At 43.3% G+C, this 22144-nt stretch overlaps 1 protein-coding gene across 1 annotated transcript in view; it reads left to right on the top strand.

Moving 5' to 3' along the window:
- The window catches only part of LOC110472978 (potassium voltage-gated channel subfamily KQT member 1-like), a 189503-nt gene extending 184864 nt beyond the window's left edge, over positions 1-4639 (top strand). The window contains exon 5 of the mRNA XM_085569109.1: positions 3149-4639. Within this exon, the coding sequence (XP_085425235.1) occupies positions 3149-3349 (201 nt within the window). The 3' untranslated portion in view covers positions 3350-4639. The remainder of the gene's footprint in view (positions 1-3148) is intronic.
- The last annotated feature ends 17505 nt before the right edge of the window (positions 4640-22144 follow it).

The following is a 22144-nucleotide window of genomic DNA, read 5'->3' as shown; positions in this document are numbered from 1 at the left end:
ACCTTGATCCCCATGGTTTGAGTGACTTTGTGGCTTGCTGTGCCTTGCTGGAGCTGGTGGCAAGGCTTTTTATTTTTTCTTTTTTTTCTTCTTTTTCTAACAGTCCTGCATGTCACCATGGAGTCCAGCCCCCTTTCACAGGGGTTGTTAGAATAAATACACATTTCAACACCCCTTCAGCTCATCTCACAGTCTCAATAACAACAGTGCAATATTTTAAACTGCTTTTGCAAGTCTCCTTTCTACAGGGCAGTTGAAAGGATATAAAAGCATTTTACCAATTTTATAGATCATCTCCGGCACACTATTGTGATGTGAGAGAAGGGGAGTTTTGTTGCCATTTCCCCGTGGACAGCTGCCAAGCTCACCTGTCGCCACCAAGCCAGCGAGGGCCATATCACATCTCTCTGGAAACTCTGCAGCCAGCTCTGGATGGCTTCTCACTTTACTTATCTGAAAGACATGCTGCTCCTTTTAACCCTTTCTCAGCACTTGCCTGGGGGTGTTGCTCAAAACAGAAAACTTCTCTTTGGGCTTAGGGAAAGTAAGAGCTGTGAGGTGGATTTGGCGAAACCTGAAACCAGGCACCCCCTGTGGAAAAAACCTTCACCCATATGAAAATTCCTCTAACCCTGCAAGTTATCCTACTGACCTTGGGCCAAGTGCCCACAGCTCTTCTTTTGCCACTCCTTGATCAGAATTAACCAGCCTCCAAATCAGACCCTTGTTTAAAATTCTCCAATTCCACAAGGTGCTGACTACATCTTCCTACTTAATTTTGCGGGGTCCTGCTTCTAATCTCAAAAAATATCATGAAAACCTTCCCATGTATGGTTGACACAGAAGAGCTATGCAGTTTTCTTTGGTGGTGTTCAGGAAATATTTACTGATCCTTATGTGGAAGGTGTGACAGAAATGTAGTGTAATCTACTCCCCTATGTAAGGATTTCTCAGTTTCCATCCCTACAAATGGATATTCTCCACCTTCCTCTTCTCCTGGAAAAAAAAGAGTGCATAAAATGATTCCCTGTCACATTCTTTCACTGATCTGGCAAAATACAGTGAAATTCAGAAGAGTTTAAATGATACAGAATATGCAGGCATAGCTTATCTAAGATAAAGCGTGCAGATCAAAATCAACAAAGCCTCACAAAAGAAAGCCTCAAGAGAACTTTCATCTGCCTGATCCCATTTCCCTGCCTACACTTCTTTGTACCCTATTGCTATACATTAGTTCTGCTTTAGTTTCTACTCTGAAGCAACATTGCTGCTTAAGAAAGATTCTGTTGAGTCATTACCAGCATCAGCCAAACAGGCTTTTCAAGAATGGAGGAGAAAATAAAGGCTGTGGTTTTCAAATTAATTCCATGCTGCTTAACCCTTAAACCACTAGTGACTTTCAGACTCTCAGCTAAGTCAATGCTGAGCAGAATTTGGGGCTGTTGTGCCTGAGACAGAGAAATGTCAGTGCTTTTGTCAGTGACTGACCACTCAGGCAGTGCTGGCCATGCACCTGGAAGGCAGAAATTGTAGTGAAGGTCTCTGCTGTCCAATCCATGTCCTAAACACTCCCTTCTTGCTTGCAAACACTGCCTCAGATAACCCAGACCCAACACCTAAACAGAGACAGGGAGATGAGTTTTTCTACCAGAAGCTAGCAGCTGTAAATATAGGAATGGAAGAGAGACCAGCACGTCTCTCCCTTTATGATGGAGCAGAGATTCTCTATTTCTTCCCCCAGCAGGTTGTATTTAGGAGATAATAGTGTTTACCAAAGATATTGAACTTGAATAAACTCCTGGTACCTTGAAGTGAGAAGAGACAGAAGAGGCAAAAGCGGATAAGGTGATTTTCCTTGCCTTGGCTTTTAAAGAAATCTCAGCTTGCTAAACTTTCAGTCCACACTGCCAATGGCTATTTCCAAAGTTATCTTTGCACAGAAAAAGGCTGGAATCGTTCTCTCTCTCATTCTCTCTGCCTCCCTTTTTAATGAAAGCTCAGTTTAGATCTGATATCACTCTAAAAGGTTTGCTATCAAAGTTTATTAGACCCACTGGGACAGATCACAGTTTGCAGAGGCTCACAGTTTCAAAGCAGATAACTGTAAAGTGAACCATTCAATGTTCTTCAAAATGCTCCTTTTTCTTGGGCTCATCTATAACACAAAGCTGCACTGTGTTCAAGCATCATTAGAAGTGATCCCAGCTGATTACATGATGCTGGCCATAATTCTGCCTTTGGAACAAAGTCAAGCAGCCCCCAGCCCCCAGCCTGTTCCACTGGGTGATGCTGAGGCAACTGGGAGCCATTTGCAGTGAAGGCAAGCCCTACCAGCACAAAGGTATAATGGCAGCAATGTGCTCCTAAAAAAAGATCAGAACTCAAAAAATACTAGAAAGCATGAGTGCAGCTTCCCTTTAAAAATTCATATTTGCCTTTCCTTGCTTAATGATAATGATAATAAGAATAACAATTAGGAAAGACTCCTCTATTAGGGACTACAGCTGAGAAATTTCAGCTAAAAAGCAAAGAAATGAGAGAAGGAATTTGCATGTCTTCCTATAGAATGGCTGTTCATTTTTTTTTTTTTTTAATGAAGTCATTAGTGTCAATATGAGTTTTTTAGTAGTCTATCCTCCTAAAAATGCATGGGAATAAATACCATATCTGGTAGGATCTCTGCCTGTAACATGTATCACTGAGGCATCTATTTACAGTGTGAAGGGAGGAGAGACTATTTAATTTCCCAGGACAGTAATGGAAAGCAAGATGTCCTACAACCAAGGGTGGTGAAGGCTGGGAGAGGTACTAGGAAAAAAACATTCACTATAGACCAAAGAGTGAAGGAGAGGTTCAGGACAGATATTTGCAGGATGCATCATCATCAACCCTGGGAAAAGGCTGAGAGACAAAATGGTTGAATTAATTTCTCAGGCCAGCAATGTCTGTCCTTCTGCTCCATTTTCCCTGTGACTTTGCAGTGTCATCTGCTGTAGAGCAGCAGGCTGGACAAAACTCAGGGACCGGGTGGCTCTCATATGTCCATATTCCCTGCCAGGCTTTTTCCTTGCTTTTGGCCCTGGAATGCCTCTCACCAGAAGCATTTGCAACCATCTGACATATCTTCTGCTCTCTGATTCCCTAACAGGTCATGCAGATGCACCAGAAGCTGGATGACATCCTGAGCACACTCCAAGCTCAGCTGGGGTATCAGCTCCAGGCACAGATACCAGACCCAGCCACCCACCTGTCAGACATCCACAGACATCCACAGAGTCCCCCCAGTGACCCAGAAAATGTGAAAGCCAGTGGACAGCCACACGTGACCCTCTCGCTCTCCCATATCTGAGTATTTCTCAGTCTTGGTGTCTTCATCTGTGTCATGGGTGAAATGAAATATTCTGCACTAGTAGATTAATGAGGAAAAGAAATAGAAAAAAAAAAAAAAGAAAAAAAAAAAAGAGAAGAAACAGCAAGAAGCCAGTCATGACCTTAGGAGAGCACATAAGTTCTGCACCTGTTTTATTTTAGCCATCTTTAGCTTAACTTTGCCAGCCTGCAGCAGCCCAGTTCCCATCCCCCCCAGCCCCATTCGGGCTGAGCGCACAGGCACAGGACACGCTGTCAAGGGAAGCATCCCAGCCAGGTTAGGATGACCCATTTGTGGGTACAGAAGGGAAAAAGAACTGTTCTTTTGGCATTCAATCACTAAGTTTCATGCTCACAGCATGCCCGAAAGGGGGAAAGGAGCCAGCATTTGAACATGAAACAAATGGAAATCAGTGAACAGGAAAATTAAACAGCATGTTTTGACTTCTACCAAGCAGTGAGGATCATAAGAAGAGCAGATTTATATGCTAGTGTGAATGACAAAGTAAAGACAACAGACTACTGATTAAAAATATGGAAGTGTACACAGGCTGGTTGACATATGAAAGGCTGAAGCAGAGATTTTAGCTAATTAAAGCAAAGGGCTGCCAGTGAGATGAGATGCATGTTGGAACAGACAGGCAGGAGAGATAAGATCTGCGTAGGCTTACTTCACCAGAACACTGTAATAGTTATCAGCTACGCTGATGACTGTTATGCAAAATGTTCTCAAGCTTTTACCTTCATTCAGCAGCAGTTGTTGACTCCAGTTGGCTTAATTTTAACATAAGGAACCTGTATGGAAATTGGCTATGAACTATCTGTAAAACTGGCTTAAAGCCACCGAGTAGCAGGGTGATGCAGGAGGGCTGCAGCTGTGATTGAGAGTGACAGGGTTCCTTAAAGAAATGCACACACTGTTGATGAAAGTTAATCGCTGTTTAAATAAACTGCTGTATATACTTTTAAATGCTAGATTTATTTTTTGCCTTGTAATCTGGCTGTAAATCGAGTGCACATGCTGGCTGATGTGCTGTTCTTGAGGAGCACCTCTGGTGCAGGTACTGGGCTCACAAACTGCAGATGGAAATGCAGGTTGAGATGCAGATTTAAATGCAGACTGAAGCACAGGCTGAGCTCTGGGTGGGAACCCAGGACAAGAGGATGAACTTTCGACCTTTGGGATGACAAAGGGCACAAAGGCAGGTGAAAGCCAGCCAGGTGAATGGACACTGAGTCACAGCAGCAGCCGGAAAAGTTCTTGCCCAACCTTTTGGGCAAGAAGGGAGATGAAAACAAGTGATGGCAGCGAGGTGGATGGACACAAGGATGGGGACAGGGGGTGAATACTTGGGAGGAAGAGTGGGATTGGCCATGGGGAGACTGTGATGGGATAAAATCCCAGGGGTTCCTTTGCTGGGGTCCCTCCTTGGAGGCAGCAGCTTGGGCTGTGTCTGTGTCACTGCCCCAGAAACAGGTGGCTTTATGGAATGAGACATCCGGGGCTCTGCCGCCTCTGCCATGGCAAAGCTGGTGTGATGGGAGTGGGGTGTGTGGGGAGCCAGGCCAGGGAAGGGCCTTCAGTCCCAGAAAGTCTCTGACCTTGAGAGTGCCACTGCCAGAAAGTCCCAGAGGGAATGGTCTGACTGGGGAGTTTCCTTAACACTGGCACTGTGAAATGGATCTTACCTGGCACTTCAGAAAACGGACAATACAGCACTGCTGCTAAAGACCAAAATAATAAACCAAGCTAAAATGGGTACAGTGTTACTTACTCGAGTCTTTTTAATATATTTGCATAACCAAAAATTTGAATGAGCAGAAGATTGCAGAGAAAAGACTTGATTCCTGGGAAATCCTAAATATATTCTATTCCCACTCATATCCATGAAAGCTAAGCCTGCATTGCATTAAAAGGCAACCTGAAAGACTGGTCTCTTAATAAGCACTTATTTGGACAAATGAGTAGTCCATTTCAATGTAATCAAATTAGTTTCTAACTATTACCTGTCCCTTTAAAACTCTTTCCCAGGTTTGTGTGTCTGGGAATTCAAGCTTGGAAAGAGCACAATGAGACTGATTCCAATCTTTAGATTGCAGGCACGTCTTAGACAGAATATTAATGATGTGTAAGAGGCAATAAAAATAAAATAAAAAAAAAAAGAAACTACATGGTTTTAATTAAATCAGCTGACAAGCCGCCATTCCATCTTGTCTGATTACTGCAGAGTTACTTAACATGACCAAATACAGCATGTAAGATGGGAAAAACAGTAAATAATCATTGCCAGAGCATTGAGTTGCTCCTGGGCTTCTGTCAGGGTCATGAGCTTCTGCAATGGTCCTTCATAAAACATCCCTGACTGTGGCCAGCCAGAGCTAAATGGGCAACTGGACACCAAATTAGGGTTAACACTATTTCATCAGCCACAGGTAAAAGAAAATAAATCTGCCTGGACATCCTTTTGTCACAGAGGTTCTTAATGGGAGCAGTGCAGCTTTCAGCAGAAGAGCTCAGGAACAGTTGTAGCCAGCACAAGGTGACATTTCCTTCTGCAACACTGCAGATATTTGTGTCATATCCTAATCACTTGGTGGACCAAGTAATGCAACAGTGTTTTACTTACTCTTCAGCCTCAACAGAAGTGTTTAGGCACTATATATATAGCAACACCTACTACTCTGAAGTGCCTGGAAAATCCAGCTAAATAGAATACAAGTGGTCACAGCTATGGTGAGTGTAAAAAGGGATGAGTGGGTGGGAGGAGAAGATAAAGAGGAACACAGTGGTCCCTCCAGAAAAACAGAATGTGTGCCAGACTGTCTGTACATATGTGTGTGTGCACATGTGTCTTTTTTAAACTCAAGCAAGGGTTTTCCCATCAAGTCTTGAGTGAGACAAGAGCCTGAACCTTCACAGGTTTTAAAATCCAGCAGTGCTGGCCATACATCCACTTTACCGCTGGCACTGTGGACACCACAGTGTGGCAGGACCTGGCACCAGGGCGCTCCCCATTGCTAGAATGGAGAGATGAGGGTGTGACTTGAGCAAATTGCAGAAGGAAGGAAGAACCCTAGTGGGAGACACCCTTTTCACACCGTATGAAGAGATTAATGGTAAGAAAATTCAAGCAACTTAGCTTAGCCATACTTAAGAAAATCTCCACACCCACAGCTAAGACAGAAGTTGCCATCCAGCAAAATCTTTCTGATTGCCCAGGGGGAAAAGCACACAGAATTAGCACTGATGTGACCACGTGGTGACACTTCCTGACCCTTCTTTTGAGTAAAGATGGTTTGGTACAGGCATGCAAACTGTATATTAATGCATTTGCACTTGGCCTTGTTGAATTTGATGTGGTTCTCATGGTCTCACTTCTCAGGCCTTTCCAGGTCCCTATGGATGTCATCCCTTCCCTCAAGCCCATCCATGCCTGGCTCAGCTTGCTGTCAACTACAAAACTGCTGAGGAAGCACTCCATCCCACAGGCTGAGGCGCTGAGGAAGATATTAAGTAGTTTTTTTCCCAGTACAGACCCTTGAGGCAAGTCACTCATTGCTGGTTTCCATTTTGACATTGACCTGTATACTGAAACTCTTTGGATGCAGCCCCATCCAGACAATTCCTTGTCTATCTAACTTTCCATCCATACCTCTCAAATTCTGAACTAGCAATGTCAAGGGGGAGTCTATCAAAGGCCTTGAAGAAGTCCACATAGTTGATCTCAGTTGTCACTGCTGTAAAAGGTAAGTAGATTATTCAGACATGACTGTGCTTGCTGAAGTCATGTTCAGTCTCATTAACCCCCTCCTTGTCTTCCATATAATTCAACAGGACTTCTAGAAAAATCTGTCCCATTATCTTAATGGGCATTAAGGCAAGGCTGATTGGCCAGCAGTCCCAGGGTCCTGCTTGTTCCCCTGTGGAAAAACACACATGCTACCATGGATTTCCCCTTGACAGTGGGTGTAACACAAGCCAAAATGACAGAAAACATTCCCAGGGTAGGTCCATGTTTGTGTTTTTATTTCCATTTGTACTGACACTGTTCACTGGTATTCACCCTACTCATTTCTGCTGGATAGGAGTGCAGCTGCTGAGCAGGGAACACTCAGCAAGGTCACTCCTACAGCACATCTTCCTGCACCAGTGGAACAGTGACAATGCCATGAATGGACACGGCCCATGAGGTTGTCAGCAGTGTGCAGCCATGTCTGCAGTGGTCCCCCTTTGCCTTTTGACTCAGAACAGAGGCACAGCCCAAGCAGTCAAGGTCTTCCAAGGCCACAGGATCAGCAGGGGCAGCTGTCAGGAGTGCAGTTCACCAATGCATCAAAAGATAAGAGTGCAAGAAATCAAGTATAGATGAGATACCCTTTTTTCCCAAAAGATCATCTGGTTTTCTACCTGATCCAGTTTCACTGTGGAAGATACATGGTGTCCTCTCTTACCAGAGATATCAACATCAACCCAAACAAGATTTGCCACATTCCTTCTAATAATGCATGACATCCTGAAGTCTGCTGTTTGCCTGTGATGATGCAAGATGCTCAGAAGTCATTACAACAAAGCCCAAGGGGATTATTTGCTCATTTCCATAATTACATAATCAGTAATAATATCAGAAACCAAACTCATCTCAAACATGTACTCAGATCTTTAATGGTGATATTTCTTAAGTGATGTGTACTCTGATCTTTAATGGTGATATTTCTTAAGTAGTGTGTGGTATTAAAGTCCTGTGTATGATAAGGCCGCAGCAGTGAGGGAGATAAAAGTTCAACTTCTATCAGCTGGGGATTTTCATTCCCAAGAAAAGGTAACTCTGCCCCCAGAAGAGATGATATGAGTGACAGATCACAAATCTGCTGCCTCATCTGGAACACTCTCTTTATCTCCAGAGAGTAAAAAGTGAGATAATACTCTTCAGGCACAGCTGCCCCTTTCAGAAGTGGGCCTCTCCAGCAGCCCTGGATGTTTTCCATCCAACTGCCTTATGGTATCACCAGAGGAACCTGTGCTGGAAGTTCCTTCAATCTCTGTAGGACCAGGACAGCTACATTCCCAGCTCACTTGCTAAGGCAAATGAGCAGGGTTCTTTTGGTGCCTCTTTTCTCAGTAGCTCAAGAAGTTTTCTCACTGATGTTTCCAACCTAAGCCCTGAAGGGTCTGGTCTGACAATACATTTAGGACATGCTGTATATCATGCAGCCCTATATAGCAGAGCTCATTCAGCACTCTTTTGAACAATCTGAACAATGTGTCTAAAAGAAAACCATGGTTTAGGTAGTAAAATGCCACCAGGTAAAGAATCCCAAACATCAAAACTGCATTATTTAGAATTCTGAAGAAGTACATGCTAGAATCATTATCATAGCCAAGGAAAAGCCTGGTGAAGGGCCCAGGGTAGATCTTTCTCAGACATCATTTCTAGCTGCAGCATAGCTCAGCCAGCAGAACTAGACAAGATGGCACTGTGTTATCTCCATGGTAGGAAAAGGTTTCAGTCCCTCTCAACCAGCCTGAAGAGCAACTTCTTTTCTCAGTTAAAGCAACCTCTGCTATTAGTCAAAAGACACTCCAAGGTAGCCGGAAATATTAGACACCAAAAGAGAGGAAAAAAGTCTAATTAATTAATGGTCATTATCCCTTTTCCCACATCCTTTTCTAACCTCCAGAGGATCCTGAGCTCTGGAGTGGATTCCTGTTGTTGGGGCTGTGCATGTGCTCCCTTCAGCTCCCTCCCTGTCATCCAGCAAACAGTGCCTGTTAGACAGGAGAGAAACAGCCAAGAGCATCCTCCCTACAAGGAGCAGTTTTGCCAAAACACTTACTAGCTCGTGTTTAGCCCTCATTATGGGTTACAGTGGCTCCCAAATGACTCTGTAAAAGTACAGTGTCTCTGCTTGGATTCCTGGCTGAACACCCATTTGTCTCAGGGCTTGGACTTGGCACATGTGGGTTTGTGAACAGAATTTTAACTCATCTTCATTATGTTGTTTGATCTCCCCCTGGGGTGGGTGGAACTGCGTGCAAGGGACTGACCTGACATAAGCAGTGAGGGGAAGGGAATTCTTGAACTCTGTGATTAATGTAACTGCTGTATCTTGTCTGGCCAATCAGATAGGCAAAGGTTGTTCTTTCGTTAACCAAAGAATCATAATTTTCAACAACAATGCCTTGAAGTGTTTGCCTGAGACCCACCTCAGCCTTAGAGGGGAAAACTCACATCTCAAAAATACCTGTTGAGCATTACTTATGCTTAGCTAAAATGCAGCTTTTCTTCTTTACAGCTCTGTACCTTGGGTTGTCACATACCTTGTTAGTACCCTGGTAACCAAGGCCCTTCAAGCAGCCAGTGTTCATGGTGGAGGGGTTGGGGTTTGTATCATCAGCATGAGGGGGAATGGGGACCACTTGTGCAAAGTTACTGTGGCAGAAGAACAATTGCCTGATTCAGTGTCCTTATTCCCTTTGTTTTCTTTGCTGAGAATTTTCCCCTTCCTGAAACACTAAACAGCTCATTTCTTCCAACCTAAACAAATCATCCTGCCAGCTACTGATTTTTCCATCCTTTCTATTTCTAATGCTTGGTATTGTAAGTACAAGTTTCCATTTGTTTGATAGTGGGTCAGGAATCCAAGAAGAGCAAGGGACGGCTCCTGTTACACATCAGTGCTGTGCCAAACTCTTCAGTTTGGCTACACCATGAGTGCTATCACTCTTGGACTCCACCAACCTCACTGGCGAACGCCCAGGGAGCTGCTGCTTTAGCTGATGACAGGCAGAGTGCAGTAAGAGAGCAACAGAGCCTCCATCCTCAGAGACATGTGTGTCCCTTTTACTGAGCTGGTGTGTTCCTCCCTCTGTGTTAGCATGTTATTCCCCACACCACAGTCCAGTTAAGTCAGTCCTCCAGATAAGGAAGACTATTGCTTTTGGAAAGCTAGCAATAAACTTCAGCATCAACCCAGAACTAGTCCATGGGGCTACAGCTGGCAGGCTACAGTAATTCCTTCCCATGGAAGAGAATCAGGGAAAAGAGGGAATATTTCTGCAGACACAGACCACTGAGAGGTTTTGCACTTGATGGGTCTGTGCTCAAAGCAGGCAAAATTCAGAGCAGACATGAACCCGCTAGAGTCATGGACTTATGCCATGGATGAATTTGGCTTGAGCTCTCTTACCATGTGTCTGAATAAGCAGATGGTAGGTTTAAAAAAGCCCATAGTTTCACTAACCTTACTGGAGCTCTGAATTGGAGTAAAAATTTCCCAGTGATCTTCAAACCCATATATTACATGTAGTTTTCGTCCCATGGAAAACCCAAGTTTAGACACAACTAGAGACAGACATCACAGAGGTGCCCAGTGATTGTAATCAATTTTGTGAATAGCACTACTTTGAGTGGGTCCTCAGATCCCTAAGCTTCCCCTGAGTTTAATGTATGAATGAGCCCAAAGCAAAAAACCAAAAAATGGCAACTGCAACAGAATCTGCACGTTCTGCCTGACTCGGATCAATGTCTGACAACGTAGCTGCATGTTCAGTGCTGAATTAAAATGGTAAGTTATTGAAAATATGTCAGTAATTATCAGGTGAGTAAAAACTCCCAGATTATTTGGTGTTGGAACTCAAAATGTCTCTCAGACATTTTTAGAGGTTCCAGCTGTTTCTCCCTTTGAGCATAAACAGCTGAAGGAGTGGTTTGTGGCAAGGAATCACCTATGACAATCATGGTCTTTCATGTTCTGAGATGGAGCTACTCTGTCTGCTCCACCCACCATCCACCCTGCTCCCCAGTTCAGGTGAAATCATGCCTTTGGCCTTCAACAGGCTGCCCTGTTTAAAGTGACTGCTGTAGAGAACCTGGAGCCACGGGCTGCTGGAAATGAAAGACCAGGCTGAGCTTGCACAGCTCCTTCTGGCTGTTCCTGGCATAAGCTGGAGCAGGGAGTGAGGGGTATGTGAGCTGACTGCCCTGTGTGACAAGAGGAGATGTCCATGGGGATAAGGAGGACAGCAGAGACCATGGTGTCACTGACAGGGACCCAGTCACACAGGACTAAATCCAGGCTCAAGCTATTCGTATTCCCTGCAGGGAAGAAAAGCTTAAAAGAAAAGGAGTATAAAAGGAGCTGAAAACTTGGCAAAACACATACAAAAGAGTCAGGGAAATTGGATTACTAAAATGCCCCCCACCCCCAGGTGCCAGCAACGTAAACATTGGAAAAGCTGGAGCGCTCAAATGGTTTTGTTTTCATAAAGTTTTGCTTTCAGACTTTTTTGGTTCTGTTTTTCTTCTTTATCTCTCCCCAGCAGTGGCTGACAGATGACCTTTAAAGCCCCCGAGAGTGGCCCCAGCAGGTGATTTACTAACAGCTGTGCCAGTCAGCAAACTGGAGGGGCAGAGGTCGGGGCTGCCCAGCTAATTCAGAGTGGGATTTAATTAAAGAAAGATGCATTAGACTTTTTATTGATTTGTGTGCATGCACACTTAAGCCTTTTCTTCTTTCTCCTCTCTGTTTTTTTTATGTTTACTCCTCATTCCATGCACCTGGACATTTTATCCTAGCTGTGTGAGCCTTGCCACCTCATCCCCCAAGGACACCGCTCTCTGAAATCCCATCTCATACTTCCAGAGCGTCTGGAACAGGTGGGGAGGAGGCAAGTGGAGGGGAACCCAGCAACAGACAGCACACAGTATCCTTGCGTTTCCCTCAGTATTCATGGGGCGCTGGGTGGGTGTTTGAGGGGTGCTGGTTTTTCTCTCCCTCTCCCACTGCAGTAAAACTCTGCCATTCTTCTGTCTTCCAGATGATCCTCTGGGAGAGGGAGAAGCAAGGCATTAAAAGGACAAGTCTTGCTTTTTCGTCTAGGATCCAAGACTTTTCCACTAAAGACAGTGGGCATTTTTGGAGCAGCAAAATGCACAGTAAAAAAGCAGAATAAAAATTCTGTGACTCTGTATTCACACACCAGTGTAGTTCATTATTCTCACTCATGCACCTAATCCCCATTTTTTGTTAACTCAGACTTTCACTATTACTATTATTCTGCTGTTACGTTTATCAGATTTTTTTAAAATATATAATATTCACATATAAAAAAACCTCCATTCAACTTTTAAGTTTAAAAGTGCAGTGATCATCATGCCTTGTTAAGGCCAAGGCTTGGAGAAAACGTTCGGATTTGCTGTCAAGTCTTTTGGTGATGGACAATCTGCTGTTCTAGTGGTGAAATTAATCCTTCACAAAATAGATTTTGTGATCAAGGCATTTTTTCCAAAGGTATTTTTCAGTCATAGAGTCTTATAGGGAGGAGTCAGATAAACTAAGAGTAAATCATCTTGCTTTTTGTTAGAAGTCACTGTCCTCACAGATGTTTCTACCAAATCACTTTGCAGTTTTACCTTGAGTAAAACATGGAGCTTCTAATGAGTTCCAATGCAAGGCAGATTTCATAGGTTTCAGATCTCTTGGTGAGCTTTTTACTAAACTCTTTACAATTTTCCCAGCTCTTTTCTTGGTCTTCTTGGTCTCTTTCCAAGGCATGGTGGTTATCATCGGCCTGGAAGTCCCTATGACAGGTGAGGCTTCTATGACTGAGAAGCTCCAAGCACAGCTGCCAAATTTCCCTTAAAAGAATTCCCTACAGCTCACCATCCTGGTCTCAGGTATCCAGACATGACACATCCAAGCCTTGGTTAAGTTCTGAAAAGGCAAGAAGGAGCAGTCACCTGAACCAAAGACAAAAGGAGGTTTCAAAGTAGCTGAGGATATAAGTGTTCCCCTTTCCCTCTCACTCTGGTTTCTACCATTATGGCTTTATGCCCATGCACTGGCAGTAGCCATTGTCCATAGGCCAGAATTCTACAGCCCTAACTTGAGGCAAACTCCTTCCAGAAATGGATGTTTCTGCTGTGGCACACTGGCTTGGAATGTCTAGGTCTAAACTAATTACACATCCGTCACAGACTTCCCGTCATCCTGCCAAAACTGGGATGCCTGTGTTCAGCTGAGCCTTTCAACACCACCAAGGCATCTGTACGTCCACTTCCCTTTAAAATGCACGGGAAATAAATACCCAACATCACTATGTGGCTTTGAAAATCCCCCTGCAATCTCCAACCCTCATTTCCCATCTGTAAAACAGGAAAAACAGCAATTCCTACACCGTATCTGCTTTATCAGTCTTGTCTATGCAGACCACAAATTCTATGAGACATGAACTGGCTGCTACTAAATATAGGTACAATGTCTAGCACAGTTTTTATTAGAGCCCCTAGGCACTACAGCTCCATAAATATCCATGTTGACTTTTTCCAGATTAAGAAAACACATCAATGGGAGATTTGCTCAAGTAAGAACTGCAGGATCTGGCACTGGTGCTCTTAAACCTTAATAGGACTGAGAGAGTCTGAAGCCTCTTCCAGGCTCATTCACTGGTATCAATGCTTTTAATACCAAGTCAGCTGTTGTGACATAAAGGGTATGTTTCTCTTGGTGCTGTTTCTTGGAACTGAAGAGCCCTCCTGAAGTTTTAATTTTCTTTACTGAAAAGCCCTGCTATGGTAAATCAACTCACCAAATTTATAGGAGGCACAGCACTTAGTATGTCACATCTCTGAGCCCAGCCTACTGATTCACTTATTTATGCTTTTGTTCTTTTGCTTTGTAGTTCTCTTGATTTCAGCAACTGTCTATCATTTTCATGAGGCTTGCTGGCTAGAATGCACCCTACTATTCCAGTAATCATTGCCCTGCTAAAGTGTTTATTACTGACTGAATGGCTGCACAGACTGATAGAATGACCTGAACTGTATGAATCTTCCCTCAAGTCTGTGGGGGCTCACAATTCTTGAAAGAATGTAAAGAAAAAAAAAAAATAAGAAAAGGAGCTTAGTTATGGGGAAGGGTCAAAGTGAAGTTTCTCTGCAATAGCAGATTTCTGTGCTACCTTTTGTGCCGCTGACACTGAGCACTCACCACATCACCTTCAATAGCCAGGGAGCAGCTGTGAACTTGCCATGAGATGAGCACTGAGGCAGGTAACCCTCAGCAGCCCATTGTGGATCGTACATCAGGAGACTGATGCTTAAATCCTGTGTGCTCCTCCTCTACAAAACATTCCCCCTGGATGGGGTCCCAGCACACTGAGGACTGACTGGGTGTTTGGGGTGTATTTGAGTTGAGGTTTGTGGTAGGTGCACTGTAAAAAAACAAAACAAAACACAAACAAACCACACATACACATACAAAAAACCAGTGACCAACACAAGATAATACACAGACGTGTAAATAACTGTGGGTAGGTTTCCAAAACACAGACTCTCTCTACCTTTTATCAGTGGTTTGTTTGCCTTCTGGCTGAGATTCTCAAAAGTGGGTGCCTAAAATTAGTTTCTCATGGGTAAAAGCTTCAAAAGTATCTTAATAACACAGGAATCCAAGTGCCTCATATAGCACTTCTTAAAGGCTCTGGAAAATCTCAACGCTCAATCTACATCTTTGTGAGACAATTTTTAAATGCCCACAGCTCATGGTAGCTGCTGTGGCAGCTGAGGCTGAGGATTCTTCCAAGGAAGTGGGGTATCCATCACACTTTGTCTGCTGGCCTGATCCTGCTCAAAGAATCACACCTAATATGGATTCCCACATTCAACACAACTCTAAACTTAAACCAGTTTTTAAAGCCTGGAGTCAGTTTCTATGCCATGGATCCCACAGCAGAGAGTTTGCAGTTATGAATCAGACCACAAATGCTGTTGTTCTGGGGAAGATTTCACAGCACTGTTATTTCCATATCCACAGCTCATCATTGCTGTCACATGTGCTTACTCTAGGCCATAGGGGGTATAAAGAGCACCAAATAAACAAGCACAGTTTCTTCTCTCATGCAAATTGTATTAAAGTTGTATGGGGGGGGACTGTAAAAGATTTCTGTGTTTAGCTGCTTCTTATGGAAAGAGGATCTTTTTTTCACAGTATTAAAACAAAAACAAAGAAAACAAAAACCAAATTTCACCCTGAAAGACAGGGCAACAGACTCCTGGCACAGCTATTTCAGAGTGAGCTGTTCCACACTCCTAATTCTGCAAGAGCTCCCCATGGAAAACATGGAACAAAAAGCAGTTTTTCCGTCTGGGAGAGCTTAAGTTACTGAGCAGGCCACCATGAGGAGCAGAAATCAAGGTCTATTCTGTGTAACTCTAGGTATGCATGTGCAGGATGCTCATCTCTGGGATCTCATGGCACCTAGGGGAGCATCCCATCATGAAATACACACTTCAGAAATGGAGAGGGCAACCTTTGCCATTTCTAGCTGTCTCTCTCACAAGGACAGGGGGACACAGCTGAAGGAAATCCAGGCCAAAGACTGGAAGGGACCAACACAGCCACAGAACCCCTGGCAGATGCCAAGGGAGGAGTGTCTTCAAAAACCCTCCTCAACCACGCTCCAAAATCACTGCTGGTTATGGGAAAGGAAATTTTGCTGCTGACCAAGAAATCAAAGAGAAGCAGTAAAAAACAGTCAGGGCAAGCCTTAAGTCAGTGCAAAACCTCTTTGCTACAGCTAGATCTCAGCCAGCACTTACTCACTGAATCTAGCCTTGCTCTTGTTTCCATATGGGTCACCTAGAGGTTATGGCTTCCTAATCTTATGTATTGATCTCATGTCTGAGCTCTTTTCAGGATGTATCATATGTCTCTGCACTGCTTGGAGAACATTTGTTACGATATCAGAATTCATGCCATGACCAGTCAGCTCTACCACATACAGGGTCACACACAGTATATCATCTGAAGCCTCCAAATGAGGTTTTCCGATAAAATAAAAATCTTTATTCACAAGGTGAAAATCCTTCATGCAATCTATAATCCTTCATCTCTGGCGGTAACATTTTCTTATGCTATTAATATTGTTGCCAGTGAGCTATTCACTGGTAAGCAAGTACAATGAAGGAGAGGCACTGGAAGGTCAGGAGGAATCATTATTACTGAAAAGTAAACACACAAGTCAGGGAGGAATCATAAACCCAGTTTGAAGCTATTTTGGTTTCTTATTCCAGCAAATATGCATGGTGCTTTTGTATTGTCTTCCCAAAGTTCTTGTTTGGAAGTATTGTTAGGAACTTTGGAACTTGCTTCAGTTTCTAAGCTGCTGCACTATCAACCAGACATTTCTTTTCAACAAGGGCCCCAGTGCAGGCCTAATTCAAGAAAATGGCAAATTTTCTATTGGTGTCCATGGGGGAGCTCCTGACAAGCAGTCCCTTAAGGGCCCTAGAAAAGACACCAGCCACGGTTCCAGCATCATCATAAAGCCTTTTCCAAGCTCTTCTTCTGCTTGGATGTAGAGCAAATCCTCCACGTACGGCTGTGCTTCATGCTACATATGGAACAGCAATCAAACATCTGTGGAGAGTTCATATTTGGCATGTTTACATGAGTATTTATTCCTCCTTTGTCTTCAGGCAGCAACTACCACATAATGTATTTGGTATGATTAATTGTGGGAATGTTGTTCATCCCAGCATATCCCAGCATGTAATCTCCAATTACAAGATATCTTTCTCTCATTTGTAAGGGAAGAAGTGATTTCTGTATTTTGACATGTTTATCATTTTAGGGTGAGCTAGTTATCTTATATGGGCCTGCTCCCTGGTTCTCAGGGCTGACAGGTTATGGTTTCACATTAAAATCATATCTGCCTTGTTATTGCAGCTGCATCTTGAAAGGAAACCAAATAGATGAATCACCACCACACGGAGCCATAAGATGATGTTTTGTTCAATGAGCCAGTGGTTTGCAAGGTTGTTCTAGGCTATTATCATTTATAGTTATTGGGTATTTGATTTTCCCAGTATTATTTTAAAATCTCAACAATGGAAAATGTAACACACATTTCCATAGTCTTGCATAAGCCCCAACTGCTCACAAACTTTCCCGAGGGGAGGGGGGATTTGCCTTACCTATTTTGAGCCATCTATTTAAAAGCTGGGCATCTGCTCTAAATCAAGCACTCAGTCACCAGTGACAGATAGACGCTTCTTGAGATACTTTGTCCCACTGGTTTCAACATAAAATTTCAGATATGAGGAAAGTCTAAAGATTCAATATTTTTGCCCAATTATTAATTTTAAAAAAATTGTAAGACATCTTTGTAGCTCTGCTTCAAAAATTACAAAATTTTTTCTCTTCTGCATTTTTCAAATGCATTAATGCAAAAATGTATTAAAAAATCTCTCAAGAAAGCTGTGAGACCAAGAGTAAAATTCTCATCCTGGTGGACTCCACAGAACTTTGTACAAAATTCAAGATACCGGGAAGAATGAGAAAACTGGGAATATCTAGACTTCATGTTTTGAGGGGACAATTTAACTACTGAAGCACTTGTCATGCAGTTTTATCTGGGGCCAAGCATCCAGTCATGGAAAGAGGGAAATAAGCCTTAATCATTGGATAAACAGAGCATTTCTTTCAGTTCCTTGCAGTAGGACTCCAGACAATATAAATATAGTTTATTTAAAGCAAGGTGCCGCTTGCCGGCCCTGGAGTTTGCAAACTAAAGGAGTGAATGCAAAGGTCCATATTCAGTTTAGCTCATCCATAATGAACTAGATAAAAAACAGAGCTAATGAAAATCTGCTCAGCAACTTGCATGCCAACCTAAATTGTCTCAGGAGTGTAAAACCTAGTATTTCAAAGAAAACTTAAGAATCAGAGATTTGGGAAAATACAGAAGGCCAACATAATGGTCTGAGAAAAGGTTCACCAATTAACAAGAAGGCTCTTGGTGTCCTAGTAATTTTGCTGTTTGCTGTAGATGTTCTATTGCCTCTTTGTGACCCTTTGCACATATTCAAATAAGATACAAACATGAGAATGATTTCTTCTAGAGGTGCCTGAACAGGAAAACAGCTCCACAAAGAAATAGAGGGGTAGGTGTTCTTATTTGAAATCACATCAGCATTTTTCCTCACCCTGGTCATTCTAAGGCTGCTTTTATTGGTGAAGGCAGAGCTGCAGAGGCCAAGATCAAGTGAACATTCACTTCATTAATTGCTGGATTCCTCAGTCTAGAAAATGTATTCTGTAAGCCAGGGCAGTGGACCTCATGAAACCTCTTTCCGTCTCTGCAAAACACAATCTTCTGGAAGCACGACCTTGTGTTTTTCATTAGCGTTATTGGTATGATAATTACTTGGTTATTAACACTTAATGCAAACTCTTGCAAACCATTTCAGCTGCAGTGTTGCTGCTTTGTTTCTGCTGCTGTGGGAATGAGAGGGAAGAATTGGTAGTCCTTCCTTTCAGAAAAATAGGCCTGCATAAATTATATCCCAGTATATAACTCTTTGTTGAATTACCCATGGAGGGGTGGGTTGAAAGACCAAGTCTCTAATTTTTCATCAACCTGTACTTGCCACTGGTAAGTGTGCAGTTTCTTGAGTTAATTATTTTTGTATAGACACAAAAGGGCAAGATACACACACGCACACACAGAGAACACTAATAATGTCCAAGGCAGCAGTAGCAATATTAATAAATTTTCTCTTCCATAGTTCCTAATTAAGGGTTACCATTAATGGACCTGGAGAACTTCTTAAAAGGACTAGTGTTTTAATTGGTTCTCTCACCATCATATTTTTGTTTACCCATACCCAGAGGACCTCCAGCTGTGTTAATCAGTTTTCCAATTAATAACGCATTTGAACTTAATGGCCCAATTTTTCTGACTCAGCCATTTTTCCGCCTGGTTTATTTAGCTGACCTTCAGCATGTAATATCCACATATTTCTCAACAGCTGAAGCCCACTGAATGCTGTCACTGTCCCTGGACAAATGCTGCCTGGTACCTCCTACGTCCTCTGTGGGAGTCCTTGTAGCCCTGTCTTGGCAGATGGAAAAACACCTTTGTAAAGGTCCACTGCTGCATTTGTGGCTTCTCTCAAAGCTTCATGGCCAGCCCCTTCTAGTCCTCCCCTTTCCTGTAGGTTTTTGGTTGTGGAGTTTTTTTTTGTTTGGTTGTTTGGTTTTTGGTTTGGTTTTTTTTTTTCAGCAATGACTCAGCTATTTATTTTCCTCTTCCTGCTTCTTTTTTCATTCTGTGACTGAGCTCTTTTCACCTGCTGAGCAGTAAGAGGAAGGTGAGGCACTCCTTTTTCTTGTGCAAGCAGGTGAGGCCAGGGAATAACATAAGAGAGAGAAAGGTGAAAAAACATCCTGTATCCCCAACCGTCTTCCTTCTAGCCCTAAGAAGAGTCCTTTAGGAGAGTTGATCTCTCTGGCCTTGTTGCATTTCCTTCTAATTGTGTTCCCTGTGTCACCTGCTTTCGGCTGGTGGTGGAAGAAAAAAACAAAACAAATATCACAAAGAGGTAAGTTTCATGGCTGAAACTAGGAAGAGTGCAACCCAAATTAAAGGATCAAACTGTTCAGATACACTTCTGAACCTCCTGAACCCACCCTGCTGCCAAACCAGTCCTTCCCCACTTAAGCGGAAGAAGTTGCCAGAGATCTTTTACCAACCATTTCACATGTCCTGAGGAGATGAAGGTTACCTCAACCTGAAATAAGGACTGTCGTGAAGCAAAATAATGCATGGGAATGTGACCCATAAAAAATTAAACTAAATTAAATTAAAATAAAATAAATTAAAATTAAAAAAAATAATAATAATGCAATGAGCACAGTCACTCCACCACACCTGTTGCAACTTCCACTGGAGTAGAACAGCACACAGATGAGCTTTGCAAATCCCTGCACAAAAGCTGCTCTGTCCAGCTCCATCACACCTGAATCAAAATACCATGTGAGGGAGCCTTGCAAGCAAGCCCCAGGTGGATGGGCAGGTCTCAGCTCAGAGCCCACTGCCAGCCTAGCAAAGCACAGTTAAGAGACACCCTGTTTTCTTCTCTCTGCAGTAGCTCTTGGCATACCTAAGAAAATAAGCTGCTTTAACACAGCAGCAACAGTAGCACTAAAAAGAACTCTTGTGTGCTAAATGATCGGGAAAAAGCCAATTATTATCCTTTTCTTCTTTGTGTTCTTTTTGTTTTCCTGTCAAATACCAGAGAGAACAAAATAGCAGGTTTTTTGCTGTGCAAGGCAAACCTATAAAATCAGAGGAAAAACAAATCCTGAGCAAATAACTCAAAGCAAATAGCTGGAGGAAGTGAGGGTGAGGAGGTAGGCAGCAGGAGGACTAGCTGATACATTTTCAGTATTTGCTATATTAAGCCTTGAAGTAGGAACTTAAACAATGAATGGACATCTCCATAATCAAGAAATGCCCCGCTTTGCTTGGTGAAGAACAGAATGCTCAGGGCTACATCTCAAGCCTAAGCTGCCACTAGCAAGCACCCTGCAGCTCCAGCCTCTCCTGGGGCTCTCCCACCGGAACACCCACAGGCCTGGATCTGACTGGAGAGGAGAACTTGTGCTTACAGCTGCAGTCCAGGACCTTATGTTGTAAACCTTCAAGACAGAGGAGCATGTGCACCCAGGTGGCCAGCAGAGTCAGCTGTGGGAGCAGAGAGCCGGGGCGTGCTCCTGAATGCCCAGGACTGCCTGATGCTGCCAGTTTCTGAGCAGCAAAGCTGAGAGTGCCCCTGCAGCACTGGGGCCGTGCTAAGAGGGACAGGAGAAAAGTGGCAAGGAGCCCTTTTGGCATTAGTGCTTCATCCTAAGGACAGTGCTCCAGGTAGTTCCCTGGCCCTCAGTGTCACACTGGGAGCAGAGGCAAGCTATGTTTTCTATCCCTGCACACATTCCTCTGCACATAGAACATGAGGCCAAGCCAAGCCAAGGGCTTTTGTCTATGAACTCTCCCACCATATTATAGACTTTATCAGAGTATTGCTTTCTCCCCATAGTAACTCTTAATTTGAAAACTGAGCTCCAATCCCCACATGTTGGCACACAGAGGAACCTTCCTCTTTCTCCTTAACCCTGCTGTGACCACAGCAGTCCTTACAAACAGAAATACGTACATATACACACCATGTGAGTCTGTTTTCTTCCTCTTTTCTTAAAAAAAAGAGTGTCTTCCCATGCAGCAAACTGAAAATCCTGTCTGTTCAATACAAAACAGCAGCAAACTGAAAGAGACCTGGAAAGGCCGCTGCCTGCCATAATAGGGTTAAGTGCTATATCTCAAACAATTTTTTTGGAAACAGTTGTTGCTTATCTGAGCTTCTTTGTAGAAGCTACGATCTCTTTGTACCAGACTCCATTACTGGGCTACCTAACAAATGCCCTTTTTTGGCTGAGTCTACAAAGCCCATATATAAAACCTGAGTTTCTTGTCACTGAATGGTCAAGATGCAGGTGCTTTAACTGGTGAAATAAGTGCAATAGCCTTTGCCAGGGAGGCTGTCTCAAAAAGCATATTGCACTGCTCCCAGCCCCTTCACACCACACACTGAATATTACTTATTTTTACCACAATTAGGTCTCTGAACTATTTTGAATTCCCACACAAAGACAGTCCTGTACAACAGGCATTATGCACACATGCTTCCACATGCCTCCTGTTAACTACCAGGCACAACTACATAACTGTTCCCTGACAGTCTCTTGACATATCTCCTGTTTTCCATCTTCAGAAAATGACAGTTCTTACAGAAAATAGGCAAGTGGGCTACAAAACAGTGGCTTAAAAATGACTTCTTAGTGCTCTCCTCTCTTGCTCTCCTAGAACAGCATTTCTGCATTTCTCCTCCACCCAATAAAACATTCAGACAGGTCATGAGCTCCCTCTCATCCC

The sequence above is a fragment of the Lonchura striata genome, chromosome 1A, assembly GCF_050655825.1.
Source record: "Lonchura striata isolate lonStrDom1 chromosome 1A, ASM5065582v1, whole genome shotgun sequence".
In the NCBI taxonomy this organism is placed as follows: domain Eukaryota; kingdom Metazoa; phylum Chordata; class Aves; order Passeriformes; family Estrildidae; genus Lonchura; species Lonchura striata.
Note: the sequence above shows the minus strand (reverse complement) of the source record. Positions and strands in the feature narration are given on the sequence as shown.